Consider the following 24,973-nt stretch of genomic DNA (forward strand, 5'->3'; position numbering starts at 1 on the left):
AAAGAGAGGAGACACTGAGCTAAGGATTGTGATTGGCCTTGTTGTGATCTCTAGCCCCTGCTCTTCAGTTCTGTCTGTTTGTCCCTCAGGGGTCAATGCAGGTCAGCTTCATCATTAATCACACATCCAGATGACTGGCACAGGCTTTGCCGATGAACTCACAGCAGGGAGAAGACCACCCTTGAATTGAAGGAGCCCGTTTCACACTGCACTGTTGAGAAGCAGCTTCTCTGCAGAAGTGTTTTTCAGCGAGACTTCACCAGCTCCGAGGGTGCTGTTCAGTAGCTGACCCTGTGCTTTGATCTCACTGTGGAGTGATAAGACAATTTTCCAAAAGGTGCCAGAGCATTGTCACATGAAAACTGAAAGTATCAGCACACCAAGTTTCTTTACAACAACACCACAACAAGACAGCATGTCTCTCTCTAACAGACATAAACATAATCACAACAGGTTCATGCTCAAGTACAGCACTCAAGTGTGACAACCTATACATGTACCCCAGATTTCTCACAGCACACTGAAATCATTCCTGCACAATCAGCTGTTCATTCCCTGTCGGAAACACACACATTCTTCCACACTAAGCATCTCATGATATATTTAGACCAATGACAACTGCACAGCACATCTGCCTTTCCTTTCATTCCCTGTGGCATGCTGGGAGCAGCACATGACATCTATGACCACTATCACACACATGTCCCCTATCTCTCTGTGTTCGTCTCACATGTTGTCATGACCTGAAGACAGTTACCAGAGCGAAAATCACACATACACTCGCCATCGTCCTCAAAATCAGCCTTCGCTCTAATGAGAAAGGAGGGAACAGAGGAAAAGCGGAGCCTTACCGGTGAGAGCCCGACCACAGGAGACACCAGGGTACGGAGGAGAGAGAAATGTGTCTACCCGACGAAAAACCCAACAAGAGCCGCCTCCCCGTGCTCCGCCACCAAATCAATTTCACACTCTCTCACCTCCCCGCCACTGTGATGTCACTCATTCATCCGTTTCTCCGTAGCCATGGCAACTCTGCCGCTTGGACCTGTTCATTCTTCTACGTCTGCCTTTCTTTCTCTCTGTCTATGTCCCTCCCCCTCTCCAGACCCCAGTGAAGCCAGCCCACTTACTCCATCTGAGGGGTACAGTTACACCCCAAGCCTCACTTGCATCCACCCCCTTTCTTCTCCTTTATTACACTGCCGGGCTGGTGTAAAAAATGAGTAGGAGGGTACAAAACACAAAAAGGGGAGGCGTCCCAGATTCACCTCATGTAGCATACACGCCCTGAGGGAGTTTGTGGTCAAACAAACATACTTTTTTCAAGGCGACCCATAAAGACAGAAAGGGCAAAGAGAACTGCCGGATGAGGGAGACACAACAGAGCCTCATCAGGGTCGCCTTGAAGTCTCTCGTTTGGACGTAAGGCAGCTGTCTTATTTGCACACAGACATACAGAAAAAACACAACATGTAATGCAGCCTAAATGCTGATGCATAGATGTGTTTGTAACTCCCCAATGCACTCACACATAAAACCAAACACTCGGCCCTGCAGTGCACCGTGAGGTGATGAATAGTTAATGACCACCACCGTCATTATTAAGGTGCCCCTCTGCTAATAATCCCCATGTTGACCTTGGAAAGGCGTGGGGGAAAACATGGTCATTGAGAGACAAATCAAACAAAGACACACACTTACACACACTATCACCCTGTCTGAAGCCTTCTCCTTTATTCAAGCACAAGCTGCCTTCTTGCTCAGTCCACATTTCTTCTCCGAGCAAGCCCCCACAACCGTCACAGGCTCAAGATGTTGATGACGGCCTCACTTCAACCATTTCACCCTGCACACTCACCACTCACGATCCCACTGTTTTCATATTTTAATTCTCCAATATGTATCTCAACCACACACACAGAGAGGAACAGATCAAAAACAGAGACAAAGACACATGGGGTTAAAAAAAAATTAAAAAATCTACTTGTCAGACATTATCTGAGGACACAGTCTGCAGTGAAACAAAAGACACAGAGGCAGAGGTACAAAAAGTAATTAAGCAGTGACCAAGTAAATAAAGAAGCCCCAAAGGAAGACAGAAAGAGAGCAGGGTATGTCTGAAATAAGGGGGATCTCCTTTCTCCCCTATCGCTTCCCGCATCATCTGGTTTTTAATTAGCTTCGCCTGCTGCTCTTCTGGAAAATCTTTCCATCTGTCTGCACCAATCCCTCGCTTGACATTGTTAATCTCACAGTTACTTCTCACATAATTAATGGTTAGTCTTACACTGAGATAGGTCTGGACATACTAGTCTTACCCTACCACTAATTACGTACAAGTTTTCAGTCAACTAATGTATCCTGATATCATAAACTGCAGGGAGAGGTTACCTAATAAAAGTTTGTATTTTTTTTTTAATCTCTATTATTTCATCACTATTAGAGCTGAAAACCTAATTTTGGACAGTCGAGCAGCTTAGCCACATACACTGTACATATAGTCGACATTATGGATTACTAACTTATGCTGTTTGAGTCACAGCTAGTTTAAGCCAGTCCCTTCAGGCAGAGGCTCGTTAGATTATTTATATCCGCATAAGGCTAACGCTAACGTCAAGTCAGTAAAAATCCACTGCATAGATAATATTGCTCCACACTGTTAAAACCGAAACTCAAACCAATGCAATCATTTTAAACCATAATAATTGTTCTGACCTTTTCAGTGAACAGCGGTTATGTTCCCCTTGTCCTTCTCATAGTAGAGGAGTTTGGCCAACTAGCATCAATTAGCATCTAACTAGCAACTAAGTGACGCAGAGTGTTTGCATTGTCGTGATGCAGTTGGTTTACCTCTTTCAAACCTGTAGGGTGCTTCCTTGTAGCCAGTAATACTCCCGTTCAAAGATATGAACTTAAAAGTTATCATGCCTAATTTTACCTCTTCTTCCCCACTCTTGTGTGTCTGTCCCATTGCAGTATCGTTACCGTAAAGTAATGCGTTAATTTGGGAACAGGTTGGGTAAGGCGTCGGCCGACCGGAACACATGAACTACATGGACAAGAGGATAAACTGATTTGTTAAAGTTAATAAAATAACCTACGGTACTGCAGGTGAAATCCCTTTTTTGTGTGTTCTCAGAAATATAATAGGTCAAATGTAATTAATTTTATTAATTATTTTATTAATTTACAAATCTGAAATTGTTATTAACTTGTCCGGGACAGGCTCTTAAAATGTAGCTGTTATTGATATGGACCTGGTCCAACGTGGTCTAGATGGGAAAAACGCAGGGAAACCATCCTCTCTTGCTTTGATAAATAAAATAAAGTTGTCACAGTTTGAAGTTTAGGGGGAGGTTTTAAATATATGTAAAGTATAGATATAAAATATATCTCTATAGTATACACTCTTCCACAACAGTAAGAGGTGCAAAAGACAGAGTTTGCTCAGTACTGTAACTTAAGTTTCCCCTTAGCTGTGAACCTGAAGCTAACTTTAACATTCCTGTAACTAACTTTTACATTAGCAATAATAACAATAGTAGCTTGGTGAGATTAGCCAACTTTTCTCTGAAAGTTACAAAGCTACAAATTTTTGTCTGTCAGATGATCTGGCACAGGCTATGGTATCTTTATTTTTTGTTTTATTAGGGCTACTTTGCTTATGTTACACCCCCCCAGTTCTTTCTTCAACGAATTGCAATACAGACTGTAGATCCTTAACAGTAAAATGTCTGAAATACAGATAAAGACGATATGCTATTGATTTGTCTTAAATGTTAATCAATATCTTACTTATCTGATGTTTAAATTGAATAATAGTCTGCAGCTCTGCATACCCACTCATCAGTAATAGTCTGCACAGAAAGAAAATTAGTGTGTTTGGACATGTTGGAAGCTTTGACCTTCATTTTTCACAATTAACAGCATAATGTGCCTCTCATCAGTTCAGTCTGTCTGTGACTATATGTTGGACTGCTAATACTCATACAGCAATCTGTCATGCTGTTGTTAAATCTATAAGCACTGCACCAGTACAGTATGTGCCCTTGAAGTTATCACACTTTACTCTGACAACTCTTTATTGCATTCATCTTCATCTCATCCCCCAGTCACACAGGTAAGTCTGTGGTCATGGCTCCAGCTGCAAGCTAAACTCCCTCTTCTCTGGTTTAAGGTCAATTGGTAAATGTAAGAAGGATCAAAAGAGGTGGAGGTAAGTACAGAGAAAAAGAGACAGGAGAAGTTCAGGGATGAGTGAGTGTTAAATCTTGGAATTGAGGTCCATCAGGGGAATGAAAAATTCACACATACATAGAATTCACACATACACACCTGAGGGAGGGACCTGTAATCCAAAGCCGAAGCAATTCCCTTCACAGTATATATAGCCTGAATTGTTGCTTCAACTAGACATTATTCTTCTCTTCAGATCTCTTATCCACAGTTAGAGAAATGAACAGAGAATACAAGACTAACTTTAAGTCCTTTAGTGCTCCTTCCTCCATATGTTCTCTGTCTCCTCTCCTCTCACATTATCCTTCACCTTCAGTCCTCTCTCTCCACCGTCACTGTGTTCCACCATCAACATATCCTCTGTCTCTCTCATGCCCACTGTTATAAACTACAGTTTGACAGAGATCCACAGAATATCAGCATGATAGTAAGTGGGAGTGTATCATAGTGTTTTCAGAGGGGAGCATCATGCCCCATTAAGTATTGACCTAATTTGATTATGGGTTGAATGTGAGAGATGACATGTTTGAAATAAGGCACACAAACATCACAGCCAGACATTATCTTTCATCTCAGTGTAAAATCCCCCCACGGCTTCTCAGTCAGATCAAAGCAGAGTTTTTAAAGGGAATACTTAACCAATGCTGTTCAAATCATTAACACGACTCTGCAGCTGGGCTCCTACTCAGCACTCTAATATACGCTACATTGTCTAGCTGCAAGCAAGACAACCTGGTAGGTGGACAAGTGTTTGTTTGCAAGGGGGAGGGTCCATGTGTGCGTGCGTGCGTGCGTGTGTGTGTGTGTGTGTGTGTGTGTGTGTGTGTTGGAGGCTTGATAGAGATGGGAGCAGTGAAGCGGCTACATGTCATGCACCTGCCCTCATACACATTCCAGAAAGAGGAGAGAACCAGCTGCTTCCTGAGATACTCTCTCGGCCCCTCTTTTCTATCTTTTCTTCTATCTCGCCTCTCGCTGAGAAGGACCTCTACCATCTTCCGCTGTCACCATCCTTTCCATGTCACACAATCTAGTCATTTCAGCTCCCACTCCTACACACTAAATTACCCTCATAACGTTCAAGTGCCGCAAAATATGGGCTGCTCTTTTTTTTTTCTTTTAACAAGTGTAAATTCCAGCACTGCCCACTTCAGCTAGATTTTTTTTTTTTTTTTACCACTCCATCTACAAATAAAATTCAGCTCTGCCATTTCAGTTCAGGGTCCAAACAGGTGAGAGGCAATACATGTTCATACACACACACACAAATGTAGCAGAGTCAAGTCCTGGCAAGCCCAGACACTGACCCTGACATCGATGTCCCTTACTGACATCATGTCCAATGATAGCCCTGGAAGGGAAACAAAGTCTGCAAGGCCGCCAGTCACATGCCAGTGGCAGCAAGCCTGCATTAGTATGAGGAAGTCTTCTATAGAAAGATGAGGTCACTTGGGGAGCAGCTTCCCCCCCCCCCACCTCTGACAAAGACTATCATATTGGTCAATCTTTGTATGCACCTGTTTATTACTGAACCCATGTGGACAGCTCTGCTTTGATGATATTGTTTCATCAGATGGGGAAAATCTCAGACCAAAGGTCTTGGATTTAATCTTAGCCTGCTGGAAATGTTCCACGCCCAAATAACATGTTGTTGCTGCTGCTGCCAGCAGTGCTTCCCACCACCTGTCATTAGCTATAGCTGCTGTTTGAGTCGACCAACTGTCCAGTCCCTTGGGCCTCACTTATAAGAATAGTCTGGGATTTCATCCGCATCTCAAAATCACTCTTCAACTCATTCGGACGCCAGAGATATGTATACAGGAGGAAGAAAGGTTATGCATTAAATCTCCTGTTTTCATTTTGAGTTCATCCACTTAAGCTCCTACTTCCAGCATTGGACATGATCAACTGACTGTAACAGCAAAATAATTCTCTGAAGCAGATTACTCAATACAACTTTAATTTCACAATTTAAGTAATTCAATTATCTTCTAAACATTTTCCAAGTATCCACTGATTTTATGCATTTGTTGAAAAAAATTGTATGAAGCCTCAGATGGACAGAAACCGTCTTAATCCCATCCCACCCCCACTTCTGTCTGCGCAGTCAGCTGTCTGCTCTCTGACGTCAGGCACATGAAATGCATCTATCTAGTCTGTGTCTGTGTATACATGTGCCTGTGTACTGGTGGGTGGGGGGTGAGTTGGGATGTCTGTCTGAGGAGCTGGAAATCCAGTAAGCATGGTAACCGGCTAGTCCCGTCTAAGAATAGATCAACTGGTAGACAGACCAAGGGTTAGACATAAGAAATGCAGACAAAGGCTTCTGACCAATAGGAGGCCCACAGTTAGAGGTGTTAGCAAACAGGAATTTCTCTCCAGCTTGACTTGACTGATCAGAGAGCAGACAGAAATATTCAAGTAAACAGGTGGTGGCAGTATTTTTTAGTTTTAACTTTCTGAATATTGTGCAGCCGTGACTTTCACAACCACTGAAAATGTCCTCACAGACCTCTGCGAATACATATTGCCCTCTTTAATCATGCATAAAAGGTGTCATTTAAATCTTGCCAAAGCCACGGGGCTTCAGCATCGCAACACAGCTGGTGGGCTGCTTTACATGAGTGAAACGGTGGGGGGGGCCTGTATATTCCTTGAACACCTCTGGAGTTCTGACAGCAGCAGATCCATCAAAAACCTTCCTTGTGGGGATAAGTCTTTGCACAGCCATCCCATCCTCCCCCTTCATCCCGCTCTTCGTCATCATCCACTCTTGCTCATAAATCAACCCATAATTATCAGGGAGGGTGGTGACTAAGTCTTGAGACCATGTGGCTCAACAGCTGACCATAGCACAGGGGACTGGGCTGCGTCCTGACACAGACCGTCAGACAACAGTTTTCAGACATTTGTTTCTTGCCAGTTACACCCAAAGACCAATGCACTCATAGTCATACAGTATTATAAAGTGTAGAAGAAGGAGAAGAAACAAAAGAGACTGGAATGCATTTGCTGGAAAATGGCGTGTGGTGGAGATAAAGAGAGAGTGATACCTCCATGCTGCCAGACAGAGGCCCACAATCTGGCTGAGTAAGAGGACAGATGGGTGTATCACACACACACACACACACACACACACACACACACACATACACACATACACACACATCTTGCTAAAGGGATGGAGGTGGGGGGTGATTGAAAGCGCTGTTCCTTGCTGTACATCAGTTTACCATGATTTATTTTTTACACAGTGTTTAACACACCAACAACTTCAACCCACATGAACTCACTTCTCACACACACACACACAAACACACGCTGGGGTGTGTAGACTCTCAGCCGTCTGAAAGAGCCCATCTGTGAGCCCCTATGAAACAAAAGCAGAGTTTTGTGGGGTGACACATCCAGAGTTATGTTCTACATTCTGTCACATTAGCTTTACAGAGTACAAAATGTGTTCTTCTCTCTGTCTCTTCTCTGCTTTTTATGTCTGCCCACCACTATGCTCTGTTTTTTGTCTCTAATTCCCTCCCTTATGTCTTCCGTCTCTGCCTCTCTTGCTTTTTGACTCTCCCTCTATCTCACTTTCTCTAAATAATGAGACACAGGCAAACACTGTGCACATCACACCACCACACAGCTTTTGGGTGAAAGTTGCCCAAGGTCCTCTGAAACTGGGACGATTCCCAGCTGACATCCAGTAGCCCAAGGGCTTTTTGGAGGGGTGCATGTTTGTGTGTGCAGCGAACAAGCCAACAAACCTGTTTCCCTTTTGCTGCGCTGCCAGCCGGCACACATGCAACATCTCAGGGCAAACAACAGCATGCAAGAAGGGAAAAAAGGGGAAAGAAACAAAGGGCATTCTACGGGCAGTGAACAAAGATAATGCCATTTAAGAAAAAGAAATAGTCCTTGGAAAAATATATAAACCTTAATGAATACAGACAGAAAAAAGACTTTTGACTTTTTTGTGAGATGTTTACTTATGGAAATGAATCAATGCAAAGGATAAAGCATTCAAAATCATAGTGAGAACAAACTGACAGTGGCCCAACAGTGTGTCATCGGGCCTTCTGTGACCAGAACTCACAGAGTAACACACACATAGCAACAGCGAACAACAGAGAAAACACACAGACAAAAAGGAGACAAGTGGCATCGTACCTCACTGTAACATTCCCCCGTAGGTCTTGATGCTTTCTTTCCAGCTAAGAAATAAAATCCAGAGACAATCTGGTCTCAGCTGCAAAGGCTTGAAACACAAGAGAGAGAGACACAAGAGAGGAATCAGCTCCCAGCTCCCACTACATCTACACCCATAGGCAAAAATCCACCACTGACATCCCATCAGAGAGAGAGAGAGAGAGAGGGGGGGAGAAAAAGAGAGAGAGGGAGTGTGCCAATTTGGCTGAATGAAGGGGGAGTAGTTGAAAGGGAGAGCAAGCATGAGTCAGTTAGAGAGAAAAGAGAGAGAGAGAGAGATTTAGGAGTTTGTCAGCGAGTAAGGGTGCGCGTTTGTGTGAGAAAGAAGTAGAAAGAGAGTGAGACGGGAGTTTAAATCTCTAATTACAACTGCTTATCACAAGCCCATAAGCAGCTGGTGGGAATGATTGACACAGGACTCCATGTACACACTCTGTTGCGCCTGAATGTGTGCATGTGTGTACGCTTTGCATTAGTGTTAGGGGGAGGAGAAGCAAACACTCCAACAATGGACCAAAAGCGAAACCAGAGAGTAAAAACTGGAGGACAAAAAAAAAGCAAAACACAGCAGATGTGCCGAGCAGCTCCTGCCTACTACGTGCCTCCTCTCTCCTTTCCTCGCATCCCCTTAACTCCTTCCTTCACCTCACCTCTGCACAGTTTCTCCTCCTCTGTTGGTGCTCTTTAACTCTATTCTTCATCAGCATGACAAAGACTGGCTGGTGTATGAAAACAGAGAGAGAGACATAGAGACGGACAGATGGAGATGTATGATATTATAGTTACATACACTGCTGCTCATAAAGTTGGAATAAAATATTTTTCACCTCTTTCCATGAAATGATTGTGACAATGTCATTTATTTCATTTCACCTGGGTAACTGGGACACATAATGTAATCATTGCACCTGGTCAAAAGTGATAACTGATGCATTTAAATAGGAATAAACAGAGGATTGTGTCTGAAAACAAAATTATTCCAACTTTATTGGCAACAGTGTATAATACTTCACATCTGTCTTGTTTTTCATGATCAATTTTTTTTTTCACTTTCAGTCATGCTCGCGGCACAGCTCTAGGAATGGCAATGTCCATGTTGCTGATGTTCAGACTGAAATAGCTTGAATGAATTGTCATGAAATGTTGTGCAGACATTCATGGTCATCAGAGGATGAACCCTACTCACTTCGTTGACTGCCTGGCTTTTCCTCCAGTGCCAGCATGGGGGTAACGTGTTTGATGTTTGAATAAATTGAACAGCTATTTTGATGAATTGCCGTGAAAATTTGAACAGACATTCTTGGTCCCCAGAGGATGAACCTGGCTCATTTTCGGTGTGCCCTTTTACTTCTCATCTATATCCACCAGCAGGTCGGCGTGTTCACTGATCCACTGAAGTTTTTTCTACATCTACTTGATGGATTAGCACAACATTTTGTACAGGCACTGATGGTTCCAAGACGATGTAACTACTGGATGGATTGTCATTAAATTTAGCAGAGATTACCGCGTTCCTCTGGGCATTTCCTCTAGCACCATCATAACTGTTAGGGTAAGGGTTATCATAATTTCTATTTATCCAATACTTTATGAATAAATACCTGTTGAAATATTCCCATCGCCCTCAGCTGTACTTTGTGTTTAGTACTAAAAAGCAGATGTTAGCATGCTAACACTCTAAACTAAGATTGTGAATATGTTAATGATTATATTTGCTGAGCAGATGTAGCTTGCTTGCATTGTAAACCTGTCAGCATGCTGATTTTAGCATTCAGCTCAAAACACAGCTGCGGTTAAATAAAGCCTCACGGAGCTGCAATTTCGTTCAAATAGACATATTAAACAAATAAATAACACAGAACATGTTTTAGCACAACACAAAAACAAACCTAGACAAATATTGTTGCTTCTGTGAGCGTGCCTGCCAAAAAGAGCCATTATGCGGAGCAGAGAGTGGGAGTCTGGAGATGGAGTGGGGGTGGGGGTGGGTGGGGTGGGGTGGGGGGTATCAGAGTTGTGGCAAACCAAAATTCTTCTCTCCTCTCATCCATTTGATGTTTTTCCTCTCCTCTGTAATAGGCTGATGTCCTTGAGAAAAAGACCAGGAAAAAAAAAGGCAAGATTCATCAGATTCAGCTTTTAAATCTGCTCTTACTTTTCTTGCACACATGCAGATTGCACGACTGGCGCTTCGTTGTGGTTTGATTCCAGGCAGAGGCAGAACCATATGAATTATAGATCAGCTTACATTCCAACAGATCCTATGTACTCCGCAGGGGGGGAAACTAAACCTGTTCAAATATTGCTGTTAAAAACAAACAACACCTCCCATTCTGCTGGGTCAGTCACATTTTTCAGATCAGAAACAATTAGTGTCTCCTCAAGCTGAATCGATTAAGAATCTACAGCATGGCAAGCACAGAACATGGTGTTTAGAATTTAGAGTAACGGATGCCACAATCCAGTTTGTTGATAAACCAAATCCTCACTTAAATGAGAAATCCGCACAGTGCTGCTGCCAGTTCAGCTTGAGGGCTCTGGATCAGCCTGATTACTTTGGGCTGACTGCAGCAGATCAAAGTAATCCCCAAATACTAGAGAAGTACATGGAGCAACTGTGTAGTACACTGAGGCACATGTGGGTGCTGTACATTTTGCTAGCATTTAGTGTACATTGAGGTGCATGTGTGTGTATAGGGCGGATGTGCAAATGTGTGTCAGTCTGCAGAAGCTGCAGCACGTGTTGGAGTGCGTTTGTGGTGGTTTGCTGCAGAAACAGAACATGCTGGGTTTTATAATCAGGATTCAGGGTTCACCTTTAGCCCCTGTCATCAGTCAGACCTGCCCTAAAGCTCACAAACAGGGAGAGAGGGAGGAGGGAGGAAATGAAAGGACAGCTGGGGACAAATGATGCAGCCTGAAAAATGAGAGAGAAAGAAGGAGACAGAGTCTAGGACAGCGTTTCCCAACCAGTGGTACTTGTACCCTGGGGGGAACCTCTGCAGTTGCTATGGGGTATGTGGAATGATTGTAGAGTAGCTCAACTCATTTGAAATTATGATTATATATATATATATATATATGGAATCAGCTGCACCTCAAATAAACACTTGGCCAAACCACAAACATTAACAGTTCAATTGTATCAAAACATTATTATAACAATATCCACTTTTTATATGATTAATGAACGCATTTGGAACAGGATGGGTGGAGTCAAGGAAGGTGGTACTTGAGGTCATTTGATGGAGCTACATCTGCTCTAAAGCACTGGAACTGATTATTCCATGAAATTAACCACTTTACACTGCAAGAAAAAAAACAGCATATCATGTAATGTTGAGAAATGTACTTATATAAAAAAAAACTTAATATAAGGTTATTGTTATTTCTTGCAGATATTAATAGCTATTGAAAAATAAACAAAAATAAAAATAAAATAGGAAAAAAATGCATTTTCTGGTGTTTTTTTCAAAAAAGATGATTCTGATTCTGTAAATAAGACGAGTAAGCGTGGGATCTGCTAAGCGTGGCGATCACTTTTCAGACTCGATTCTTATGATTTGCTAAAAAATGACTAGCAACATGTATGAGTGTGTGAACGATACACAGCATGCCAGCATGTGTACACAGCAGGTCTCATTTCCTGATTCTCCAGTCAGATGCTGGTTTCTCTTTTGAGAGCCGAGCCCACAATGACATCAGCTTCCGCCGCCACACCAGCCGTCACTATGGCACCACACAAAGACATTTCTGACCCAGAGGGAGGGGGAGCATCATGCTTGACACATTTATAGGAGAGGTCTGTGCTCTACTCAGCCTCTTCTCTCATACCCTCCTCCTCCTCCTCCTCCTCCTCCTCCTTCGTCTTCTTTTTCTCGTTTTGTGTTTGTACAGCCGCCTGCTCTGTTTACTAGATCATCAAAGAGCTTCTCTGACTTCTATGGCTGTAGTACCCTGGTTCTGGCCTCCTCTCCTTATGTGTTTTAGCTTCATAGCCTCTCTCTTCTCTTCCGCTCACTCTTCCACTAATGGCTACTTCTATCCATTAAGTCCATTTGAAATCTTTCTTTCCAAGAGTTCTATTTCAGACTTTCTTCCTCCCTCCTCCCCCTCTTCTGGTCTCTCTTCTTGTCAAATGGAGCCATGACTCCGAGGGCAAAATGCCTAGAAAAGAAGTGACCACCCACTGGGCTTTGTCTAACTCTTTGCCCCAGCAGACAGAAGGCCTGTGTGTGTGAGAGAGAGTTGCACAGAGAGGGAGAGACAGACGGGACAGAGCGTGGCAGGTAGTGAAGAGCACCAATGCAAAAAATATTCATTTCCTTCAAAATGAACAAGTTAAATTAAAATACTGATTAAAATAATGTCATAGTTAACTTAAACATGCTCCTGAAAAAGAATTATGTCACCATTTCAAAGAGGTCTATGGCTGAATTATGGTTCATTCTTCACTAATAATTTTGATTTGAATATTAATTGTAGTTAGGAGTTTGTTTTTTGCTCTAAGCATTTCCGGAGAATAAGCTGCTCTCATGTCCTTTCATTGTTTTTGTTTTTTTCATGGGATCATCTTGTGTCTTTTATTCATTTTTACACATCAACAAAAAGGAGGAGGTGAGGGAAGATTTCCCTGAGGCATTTTGCCCCAAACCACTAGGAGGCATTTTGCCCCAGATGTGGATTTTTCACATTTTTATAATCAGTAAAATCATTTAAAAAATGTTTCTCACATGAATCTCCTATTTGCATTACCAAGAGTCTGCCTCTGTCAAAACAAACAGCTCCTTAAAAACCAACGAGGAAAAATTTGATTATCTCAAAATTTGCAGAGTTCCCAGAGAGGAGTGACCACCGAAACCAAACCCCTGAAATGAGGCACTTAGTGTTAGTGTGTGTTAGTCGAGTTGTTCCTTGAGAACCAGATAGCAGCGAGCTTGTTTCAATCAAACTATATGTTTATGGGAAGTATATTAGCATATTAGCATATTAGCAGTAGGTGATGTGATTGAGATCAACATCACAATATTTATAGCTTTCCGTTATCAATACACAGTACATTGTGATATGCAAAATGATGTGAAATGAACAATTAACTTTAAACATAATGAATTTTCACAGCTGTGAACTCTGCTTCACTGTTATTTAAGACAAAACAAACTAACTTTGTAGTTCAGTTTATGATTATACAATTTGTTTTGATTCATTAATTCGTGGGGCAGAGGCTAATGAAATATGTGATGACATCATGATGCTATCAAATAGTATCATCACAATTCTGTGATCAATAAGAGATTGTAAGAGATTATAATGACTTATTGCTCAGTCAAACTGTATCATGCACTCCAAATGTCATGTACATTAATAACTTAACATAATATAAACTGGAGAATCATCCATTGAAGATATTTAACTGTTTCCTCCATGGTCCTCAGGCACTATAAATTCATTGAGCAGCCCCTCGAAATGTGCAAATATCAAATGCAGACAGTTTTGCCTCAAGCTAAAAGTCTGCTCTTTTCCTTTACTTTGTTTTCACTTCGCTTTAGTTTGATTTGTGTCTGTGCTGCGTGGCAGGATGTCGTTTTCCTTCTAGTGGCCAACATTTGAACAACAACCTCCACCTCGACTCCGGATGATGTCATCTCTTGAGCAAGAACTGTCCCCTTTATTGTATCTGAATTTTCATATCATTTAAGACATATACAGTTAAACTGGAATCAAATTGTGGCATTTGGATGATAACCAGACTCTTGTTTGGGTTAAAATATCTAAAAGAAAATACAAAAAACAAATGAAGCATGTGAGAAGAACTATTTCAGCGACATAGTAATGCTGCTGCAACAGTAGAAAAGATTATTGATCAGTGCATGTAAGAATATAAGAATGATTTCACACAAATAACACACTTCCTTCCAAGTCAGCCTATGTCATGTGTTTGTGATTATTTGAAGAAAAAGTACTAGATCCTGGCAGATTTTTATAACATTTTGTCTTGGTGTGTGGTAGAAATGAACACAATAAAGCCGTGGCTATAAGGTGTATATAAACTGTATGTAAAGAGTAAAGACTATGACATCAACTCATCATCCCCGTCATGTCTGCTCACTAGCAAGGAGTCACACAGTCTGTCTTACAGCAAGAGCACAAATGGCTGCTTCCTGTATTCTTCTCTCAAACACCCAAGGTCAGGCAAGGTCAGCAGAACTGTGCCTCGTTGCTCCCTCTCCTCCCAATGTGGCACGTGTTTCCCCTGACAACAGCGTCCCTCAGGTCCAAAACAAGCTGACACACTTTAAGCCAGTTTGACGGCACCGAGGAAGGTGACGTCTCCGTCCAGGGACACGTTGGCTGTGGAACGGGGGATCAGAAGCTCCAAGTGGTCCCCGACCTCCAGTTTCACAATACCTGAAGGATGTAAATGTACTGTTCAGACCTTGAACTGGCATTTTCTCTTTGTTTCCCCCCTTCCACAGACATCTATCACACGTACCCAAACTACTGACACACATATGCAGCCACTTAGGCAAGTAAAAACACACACGAATGCTTGAGCTTGACTGAAGAGGAGAACACACTGTTTGAGCCTCCCCTAAGAGCTGCTGTAAAAAGGGTGATCATAGGCTCACCTCCTGTGTAGCAGGTGTTGAAAGGGAAGACAGGGTTCATGCTCTGGATGCAGCGGAACAGGACTGCAAAAGGATCGTCGTTTCCCACCACATTACTCTTCCACCGGATCACCACGTGACCCATTGCAAAGGTACTGTCCATGTAGAAGACCTGTGAAAATCAGAAACACTAGGTGAAATCTAGGAGGTACGGCACCGGCATGGGTTTTAACATGCATAAACAGTCAGCTGGGTGGTGTAGCATTTTCTATGTCTTTTATTTTGAGTGCATCATTTACATTTTCTCTTCAAGGTCTGCTAACCACCTCATGCTAAGATCGAGCACACCCTTTTTCATGCACTATATGGAGACATGTGCCCCCTCCTATGTAAAATCTGGTGATTGGCAGACAGAGCAGCAGCACCTCCCTGTGGAAAAACTATGCAATGACGACAAATGGACGTACCTGACTGTACACAAAGAAGAAGCCCTCCTGTCTAACTAATATGCGGTCTCCCTCTGCCTCCAGGGCAGAGCCCCTCCTCAGTCCTGTCTGCCAGGGGATACCTGTGTAGAGAGTCGATTCCAATTCTGATCAAAACAAATAAGAATATATTAGAAAACATGTCAAAGCACCTAAAGCTTAATATCCATCCCAGGAGTCCACCTGTTTGAGAGTTAGTTGCTGCTTGGGGTTGATGCATACATGTTTATATCATTTTCTGTGTGAAATGTATTTTGACTCAGTATTTATGGGTGTATTTAATGTTAACTTACAAAGCTCAAACAACAACCAATACGAAATAGTAGAGTGCAAATAAATACATGTTTCAAATAAAAAATATCTGTCACAGAAAAGGCGAGGCACACTGTACCTTTGCTGAAGGTTGTCCTTTTCCTGTTTGCCAACAGCTGCAGGCAAGGTTGAGAAACTGTGACACAACATAGGAGAAATTTAGAGATGTTAACACTGGTCAGCTGTGTCCTGAACGTTGCTCACTCCATGGATGTCTCTCTTTTTCCTTCTGCCCCTTCCAATTTTCCTTGTAGGGTGAAATTCCACTGACAGCACCCAGCAGCAGTATAAACACTGGTGCCCGAGAAATAGAACTGGTCACATAGTGTATTTAATATCTTTTTGGAAGTGAAGCAAAACATTTATATCACAGATTTTGCTACTAATAACTGAATCTCTTTAGCAGTTAACTGTCAGGTGTGCACCACTGTGTCTTACCTAATGTGTCTGCTCCAGCCACGACTCTCCTTTTCCTTAACAGGGTGGAAGCATGTTGAGACTCAGGTTGCTGGAGCGGCTCTTGGTTGCTTCTCCTGCTACTGATATTCTCAGTCTGTACAGACACAATACAGTCCTTAGAAACACCATAAATGCAAGTGAAATATAGTATCTTGCCAATCTTCACCACCCTGTTCAGATGGGGTTTTGTTTTTATGTTATGAGGATAGTTGTCTCTCACCTGGCCTCCATGCTTGGCCTCTTGTCCCTCCTCTCTCCTGCGACAGACCTCTGATTTGAGTCCCTCTACCTCCGCTCTGAGAGCCACCAGTTGGTACAGGGACAAAGCGGAAAGAGAGGAGCAGGTGACAGCAGCTAGTGTCAGCAGGAAAACTGGCCAGGACAGCCTCCCTCCACCTGCTTGTTGTCCAGTCCCAGGCTTCACACCTGCCAAAACTGCCATCGCAGGGCCCATACAATCTCCCGAGAGCTCACGCCGGCAACATGACTCGTCTCACACCTGAACTATGAGGCCTCTCTTCAAGCTTTCTCTGGAGCCTCCAGCTTTACCTTAACCACTCTCTGTAGGCTCCACTGTCCCTCCTAACTCTCACTTTTATCCACCAGTTCCAGTTTTAGTCGGAGGGACTACGCAGAACAAATACAGTAAAAAAAAACAGCTTCCCGTCTACTGTTCCGCTCAGCTAACCGCACTCAGCTTCCTGCCTGACCAGCAGCTCTGACGAGTCTCTCTCCCCTTATCTTCATCCTGCTTCCTTCAAAATGATAAAGCTCATCAAGCGCAGCTTTGCCACATTTTAATAAAGTGTGTGTGCGTCACAGAGTGGGCACAAGAAGCAAACAGTCTTGGCAGTTAAGATGAGTGATTTTATACTAATAAGGAGAAAAAGACAATAGATTTGAACTTGGCAGCCAGAGGAGCCAGCACTCACCGAAAGAAGGAAGTGCAAAAATTATTCAACTGTGAATGGCAACATAACAGAAAAACAATCAAACTGCTATTCTCAGAATATAAAAAGTGAAGTGACGGCAATTTAAATGAGTCAAATTGGAACTTACACAACAAAAATCCAACACGAAAAGAAATTTCAATGTATCAATTTATTGCATGTTACAGTACAGAAAATAGAAAGTGACAATGTGTGCTTACAAAAGAAGTTGTCAACATTGTTTTTGAAATAGAAAAAGAAACACAACTCTAAAATGGAGAACTCACTCAAACTGACTGCTTTATACTGAAGATAAAGATGAATCATTCAGATGTCTAACTGTTCACATATCCCATCAACGTTTCTTCAGTGTGGGGTTACTGGAGGTCATGGTAGATGTACACAAAGTCATGTCGTCACTGTGCAGCTTCATTACAGAAATTTACCAAGACTCAACATAATCACGCCAGCTTGCAAATGCAACTTGTAAATTTGAAATTATGCCAGCACTTTCAACAGCATTGATTCCACTATTCATAATTGTATGAACATATAAAAATATGTTCCATAGTGTACACAGTACCTGGCAAGTGATTTTCTTTATAAAAAAATGAAAAGACATTCAGTTTGAACAGGGCGTTGGACAATACACTTGCCTAGGATAGAAACTCTTATATTCTATTAATTATTAAATTTGCTTTAGGCCAACCACCAAAACAATAAATCAAATAAATGATGACAAGTTCCCACATCTTTTCTTGAATGAAGAAATGGCACAATGCAAACTAACAGCAGAAGTGTGTAAAGCGAAGCGTGTGAAACAAAATCAGTGTATATTCACATGGTTGAATTCAGATTGCACAACGTGCTCTCCCAATGTGTGATGGGATAAAAATCTTTAAACTGGATGCATCAAACTCAGCTCATGGATTTGATATAATACAAAAATATCTTAAACTGTTCAGTGCCACTGGTGGAAAAATGTCACACACAAGGGAGAAAAGACTATAAATTATTTCTTATAAAGCACACTTGTTAATTTAAGACCACATTTTACATTCATGGTAGCCTTTAGACCATTTTTCAAGTTGTCACACTGACACAAACAAATTTTGGTCTTTTGGTGTTGTTAAATTTTGTTTAGCATACTGTTTACAAACAGTATCAAATATGGCTAAGGAGATCTGTTGAGTGTATTCAAATGGCTTTGTTACCACTGCAGTGCAGCGTGCTGCATTTGGAAAGCAGGAGCAGTGTTTTAATCATCAAGCTCTGCTCCACCCCCTGGAAGACATGCAGGAAAGGTTAATTAACTCATTAAAAGCCCTCCAAGTGAGTAAAGCCATTTTGCCACATGAGCATGGGGCGAGATGATAGTAGCTAACAAATAATTACAACATTTGATTAAAAGAAGCTCACATATTACTTTTAGTTCTTGAGATAGGTTCAGGCTTTTTCCAAGACAATATTAATACAGTACTCCAATGCCCATATGTATGCATGTTGAAAGAGCAACTGGTCACTAATCATTCTTCCTGTCTGTACTGGCGGTCAAGAAATCCCCTCCTAATGCGACTCCAAAGAGACAAAACCCACAGTGCTCTTGCAGTGTAAAAAATTCATTCCAAAGTTCAATAAAAGTTAATATGAGGTCTTAGTGGTCTGAGTTAGACAAATAAAGTAACCATCTTCAGTTGAGTCTTTTGTCCTCTTTTCTTTTAATTCAAAATTTCCCAGAATGTTTCCGTGTTGATCTGCACTGGGGGAAAGGGAACAAGTGGTGGTATTTTCTACTCAGACCTTACTTTGGAAAATCCCTAATTAGTTTGTCTTCCTCGTGCGAGGTTCTGCTCAACTTTATTTTTGTGCATAAAATGACCTCTTCATGCTCAGTAACAAGTCCGACCATCAACTCTTTTAGTACAGAAAGACATGTATTATAGTGCTGTACTAAGATAGACTTAAAGAAATCTGAACCCACCCTTTAATAACAAACTACACACAGAGCAAATAATCTTGCTCACCAGACTACTGGAGCCAAAGTTACTCCATAGCAACCCTAGCCCATTTAAGAGTAAATGCTATCCTGTGTGCTAGTTGTTTTAAAATGACACAGTAATAGAGAGAATATCTTGTGGCTTATCCCAATCACACTGAAACAGAGGCAGTTTGACAGGAAATAAGATCTCAAGAACTTATTTTGAAAGACAAAAGTATCAACGTCACCTTATCTTACTGACCACTTTATCTCAGTCAACAGTTTTTGTGACAGTTACTCAAGTTTTTTATGCTACTTTGCCAGACAAAATTTTCGAGGGAATATATAAATATTAACCACTACAATGTCATGACATGCCAAGCTGCTGCAAATACTCAATATTAATGTCCCTTGCCAAAAGGGCAGAGAAAAAAAAACATCCTTATGCTCCTCCAAGTATTGCTCATAAGATGTTAGCCTACACAAGTCAACACTTAAATCTGAACAAAAAAAAGTGCAAAAATATTAACAAAAAAATGTATATATATATACCAGTATAGACCTACATATTATCAGTGTCTCATTTTGTATATTAGAAGGAGTGTCATTTTAATTCTAGTAGTAATCAATTTGAAACATGGTCCTTATGCGGTCATTGTACAATGTGCAACTGTTTCATTTTAATTGATTTCAGCAGACCCATTCTAGCAAGTTCTTCTGTAGTTGTGACATGTCTTGCAGTGTGGGCATGTATGCTCTGGCTTCATTCATAAAAGGTCATAAATACATGCATTCATAGCTGAAACACAAAAGATCCCATGAGGGATTGTTACCCTCTCTTAAAACCTTGAAATAGTCAAATCATTTAGACAAATATGTTACATTTACAGAAGAATAAAATAAAATAAAAACCCAGAAAAAGCATAGAAAATGTACATTCTTTCCAAAAATTAATTAAGTCCCTCCAAGCAATTTCCTTAACAGCCTTCACTTCATCCTGCCCATAACCTGTAGTCACCAACAGTCACTCCCTGACTGGATTTTTTTCAGATAATGGTGACACTAGCTGAGGGCTGAGCACTCTCCTCGTGGGCATGGCTCTTCAACAGGTCCTTCATGAACTGCTCCAAAGCAGCAAAGTAGCCCTGACACTGCCACGTGTCATTGTGTGTTCCCTCTGGAAAGATAGCCAGGCGTTTAGTCCGTGCAGGAGACAGCTCATACAGTTGTTTCATCATAACTGGTGGGATGAGCTGGTCTGACAGACCAGACACAAACAGCGAGGGCATGCGGCACAGCGCCACCTGTCGATAGGACAGGAACTGATTCCTATAACACCACAAGGGCAGCAAGCGCATGGGCAAGAAGGAGAAGAGCGTCGCTGCCATGTGAGGGATGCTGAGAAAGGTGTTTTCAACAATAATGGCTGCTACACGGTGAGGGTTGACTGAGGCCAAGCGCACAGCCACAGCGCCTCCTAGTGAACGGCCAAAGAGTACCACCTTTGTCTTGTCCAGATCAGGACGGGTCATGACATAATCCAGTGTGGCTTCTGCATCCAGGTACAGCCCATCCTCACTAGGCTCACCTTCACTCTTTCCATAGCCACGATAGTCCACCAGCACTACATTGGCTTTCAGATTGACCAGCATCAGTAGGGCGTTTGGCACCCTGTGGCCAATATTACCTGCATTACCATGGAAATAAAGGATGGTGGGTGGAGCAGAGGATGTGGGGCTGCTTTGATTGCCAGAGGTGACACCAGGCGGTGTGTCCCCTCCTGTGTAGCGAAGCAGGATGAGGTTGAGCTTCACACCGTCCTTGGTGCGGATGTACACATTCTCATGGGGGATTCCTGTTGGCATGGGAACATAAAGGCGAGAGGAGGAGGGCTGGTCAGGGAAGTAGAGGAGCACATCCTGAAATTTGTAGAGGATGCCAGCCACAGAGGCTAGGATGAGAGCGAGGAGAAAAAATCCTCCATACAGGTGGAAGGTGAGAATGAGGGCCAAAAGGGAGACTCGACAGGCACCCCAGGACCAGGAGGCCAGAGTTAGGGTACAACGCTCCATTGCCCCCCACAGCCTCCACGGTTTCTCCATGGCTAGACACAAGCTGACTCACACAACACACACTCTGTAAATACAGAAAGAACGAAAGACAAAGTACAGGGGAGAGAAAGGGGAATGCTTTAGTGAATCTGTAAAGAAATCGTTTGACAAAGAAAACAAATGATTTATTTAACAAACATAAAATAGTTACAGAAGATCACTCCAGCATTATAACATAACAGTGCACATCATATTCATTATGAATTAGTGTATTTATTAGCTGACCACTTCATATAAATATAATGACAAGTACCCAGCAAATTACGTGTGTGATTTTACAGGCCAAAATCAATGTGTAATTGCATGAAACGGAGGAAGAACAAATTCTCACATTTGAGAAATCATGACATTTTATGTAAATGACAATTGATTATCAGAAATGCCACCTATTAATGCTCATGTACTTATAGGATGCACTCAGTCATGTTTGTGGAATGCAGTATTGTATAAATTATAAGGAAATATCATTGGAATTGCAATATGGCCAAAACATAATTAAGCTTTGTGGTGCAACAGAGATGCCCCTGCCTACAAATCATGCTTGCAAAATGTAAAGGAACCTGCCTGTTTGATACAAGACCCACACAGGTCACACAGTTTATTCAGCCACTGTAACAGCACTGTCCATTTCCATCCTGTGTTCAGGGTAATACACTATGGCTTAACAATATGAAATAGTAATAATAATAATAATAATAATAATATAAAATCATATTGCAATTACTTTGGCAGATATTGCAAGTGATATGTGAGTCACAATTTGAGTTGGAATGGTAATTTTTGCCTTTAATTTTAAGTTAAAAAACATTAAAAAATTATGTGATTTTTGTTGGGTCTTGTACTGAACGAGAAATGGATAGTTTATTTTTCCTTCATCGAGAAAATTGCAGCTGCTGCGATTTAAATATTGCACAAATTTCTATAATTTCTATAGAATTAGCAGTGCTCACTGTTGGTCCTGGAGAGCCCCAGCACTTTTTCTCCCTTACCCTGTTGTACCTACACCTTATTAGATGGATCAGGGGGGGTCGGCCACTCAAGACCAAATGGGCACGAAGTCTTGATGAAGTGTAAACCCCAACTTTAGTTAATTAGGTGTGGACAGACGTAGAAACAAATGTTGCAAGCATATGCTGTAGCGGTACTCCCCAGCGCCAGGACTGAGCACCACTGAAGGGAATACGTTACGTTAACGTTAGTGTTGCTTGGAATAAACGGAGTATACATAAATATTGCAAGACTTCAAAGTCTCTTGACCCCACCCAGAAGGAAGAGCTGTTAACGGCTGCTGCTAGCCTGAGAATCTCATACGACTAACGTGAAGAGAGCTTTGACAGTTAGCATTAGCTAGCTAACATTAACTAACGTTTAACGTTAATGTCACCAATCACTCAGAAATCTGTGTATGGACTGCCAAAAGAAGTTGTAAAATCAGCGACGGCAACACACCAAGCTTTGAAGTTACCATACAACCAAAGTAAAGCCTATTTAAATTAACGTTAGCTAGCAGTAAGTTAGCTCAAGTTAGCTCAGTAAAAAGCGTGCTAACTATTAAGCTATCATTTGCTCCCTATGTATATGGCTACTGCTATCGGAACTGCTATAACTAGCCACCTAGAGCAGCCACATACTCACCTTTCTCTCATTTTTAGCGCCTCAGCTGCATGAAATGTTGACAAATCGGAGACGCATAGACAGCACAGTCAATGTCATCCAGCTTTGTACCAGTTAATTAAATTACAATGAGCGTTAACTTGTGAAAACGCGAGGTGAGTGACTGACAGCTGCAACCGGCAAGGCTAGCTACACAGCTGGTTAGCATTACTGGTGTAGCTTTAATGAGGTCCGTGTTGAGCTCAGCACAAGAAAAAGGTTCCGCGAAAATGGTTTTCACACACGTCCATTAAAACAGTGCTGCAACATGTTAAAGTGCTGTAATAGGGAGCTCAGCAACCACTACTAATGTCTCACATTAATCTTATAATGTTTATTTATATTATTTATTTATATAATACAACAGGCGGGATGTGTGTTTTAATATTGGTCTGGTCTAAAGCTGAGCCATCACCATTGCATGTGCTACTCGACTGTTGTCCACCAGGTGCTGCTCTTAGAAAGAAAATAATAATGACTGTTAATCCAACAGTTCTCAAGTAAACTCCCCAAATGTGAGTGGCTGGTTTCGTGATGCTTCATGAATAATGAACAGTGCCATGTATAGAGAGCACGAATAAGCAGGTTACTGGAACTCAGCTATCAGCTAGCAGCATGCATAACAAAGCAAAAAGCAAATACAGGAAGTTGTTTTTTTAGTTGTATTTTTAATGTTGATGTAGGGATACAAGAATCAGCACTGGTCACTACAAAACTATGTTACAAGGAAAAACAGTCTCAAAGGTAGAGACTGCTGTAAGCCATTCATTCCTAACACATGATCCTAATATAAAGCATAACTCCACAGTTTATATTAGCCTGCTGCTTTGATCTCAAAAGCAGACTATAAAAAAAAACTTTTTTTTTTTCCTTTTTGCCTTGGTAGAGTCACAGTTGACACATCTCACAGCCTACAAAAGTGGGTCAAATTGTAGATGTGACAGGGAGCTGTAACACTCTTGACTGCTGGCAGATAGGGTGATGAGAGAAATGTCCTTGAATGAAATGTCCCTTGATGAAAGAACAGTGAGGACAGATAGCATGTCAACCTGCACACAATGCTCATCTCAGTTACTGTTTAAGTGGGAGAATGCTTCAACCCAGACTCTGATAATAGCCTGAACAGTGTGAGGTCAGCAAAATAAACAAAGGTACGATTACTTTGGATTTAAGTTGACTGATTGTGACTGTATATAGAACTGACAATGACTTTACAAATGATGATCTATCGAATTAATCAGAAAATACACACCTGACATAGAAATATGAAGCAACGTGCTTGTTAAATACATATTTGAATTACTGTATGTTGATGTTTTCCCCTAGTCCTAGGTTGCCCATTGGTATTTCTGTATTTAACATCTTGCTCACACTCAGCGTGACCTTGGAGGAGACAGACAGATTATGTGCAGACTAGCACAGCTGTTGGCCATTCAGCTCTGTCCTTGAGGATCGTTGATTTGATTCTGTGGTGTCTAAGTCAGCATCAAAACCCCTATATGGAGCATGCTGTTCTATTCTGTTAGATAAAACTCATAGGCTACCAAAATTAAGTTAGTATACACTTGAAAGCATATGGTTAGTGAGAATTAATTACTGCTGAGGCAGAAATGCTGACACTGCAGTAATGAGCCTTTAAGATACAGCAGAGATGCAGATGAGGAGAGGTTTGCTGTGCACTACTTTGGAGGAGGTGGTTAATTTCTACAATGGCATGACCATTGTATAGCTGACCATATACTGTAGGTAAGTAAACAAATTGTTATCTCAACAGATATATGTTTATCTATATACTGTGGTTGGCCTGCTGACAATTTACCAGGCAAATTGCAGGATTTGATGAAAACCTTCCAGGGCCCTTGCCGTTTCAGAACTACAGCTGATAACCTGCATTAGCCTAGCCGTGTTGTTGCACTGTTGTTTGTATAAGAACAAGGAGTTCTGACTCAAGTCCTGATTTTCAGGCCTCGTGACTCGACTTGGACTTGAGAATTGA

At 41.7% G+C, this 24,973-nt stretch overlaps 2 protein-coding genes across 3 annotated transcripts; both read right to left on the reverse strand.

The window, feature by feature from the left end:
- Nucleotides 1–14,090: 14,090 nt before the first annotated feature.
- tnfsf13b (TNF superfamily member 13b) lies at nt 14,091–17,042 on the reverse strand. 2 transcript variants are annotated; one of them, XM_023415844.2, is made up of 6 exons: nt 16,527–17,042; nt 16,286–16,400; nt 15,927–15,983; nt 15,518–15,618; nt 15,072–15,222; nt 14,091–14,850 (listed from the first exon to the last, which is right to left on the reverse strand). In XM_023415844.2, the coding sequence occupies exons 1-6, from the start codon at nt 16,758–16,760 to the stop codon at nt 14,738–14,740; spliced, it is 771 nt and encodes a 256-aa protein (XP_023271612.1). In that variant the 5' UTR covers nt 16,761–17,042; the 3' UTR covers nt 14,091–14,737. The 2 variants fall into 2 exon arrangements, with proteins under 2 accessions (XP_023271612.1, XP_023271611.1); XM_023415843.2 differs by having other exon boundaries at nt 15,518–15,642; nt 16,527–17,038.
- A 346-nt stretch (nt 17,043–17,388) lies between these two features.
- abhd13 (abhydrolase domain containing 13) lies at nt 17,389–23,140 on the reverse strand. Its single transcript, XM_023415951.2, has 2 exons — nt 22,960–23,140; nt 17,389–21,349 (listed from the first exon to the last, which is right to left on the reverse strand). Exon 2 carries the CDS (start codon nt 21,313–21,315, stop codon nt 20,260–20,262), a length of 1,056 nt encoding a protein of 351 aa, XP_023271719.1. The 5' UTR covers nt 21,316–21,349; nt 22,960–23,140; the 3' UTR covers nt 17,389–20,259.
- Between the last annotated feature and the right edge of the window lie 1,833 nt (nt 23,141–24,973).

Source organism: Seriola lalandi, unplaced genomic scaffold (assembly GCF_002814215.2).
Source record: "Seriola lalandi dorsalis isolate HSWRI2012SDOR001 ecotype SW California unplaced genomic scaffold, Sedor1 jcf7180002054559, whole genome shotgun sequence".
In the NCBI taxonomy this organism is placed as follows: Eukaryota; Metazoa; Chordata; class Actinopteri; order Carangiformes; family Carangidae; genus Seriola; species Seriola lalandi.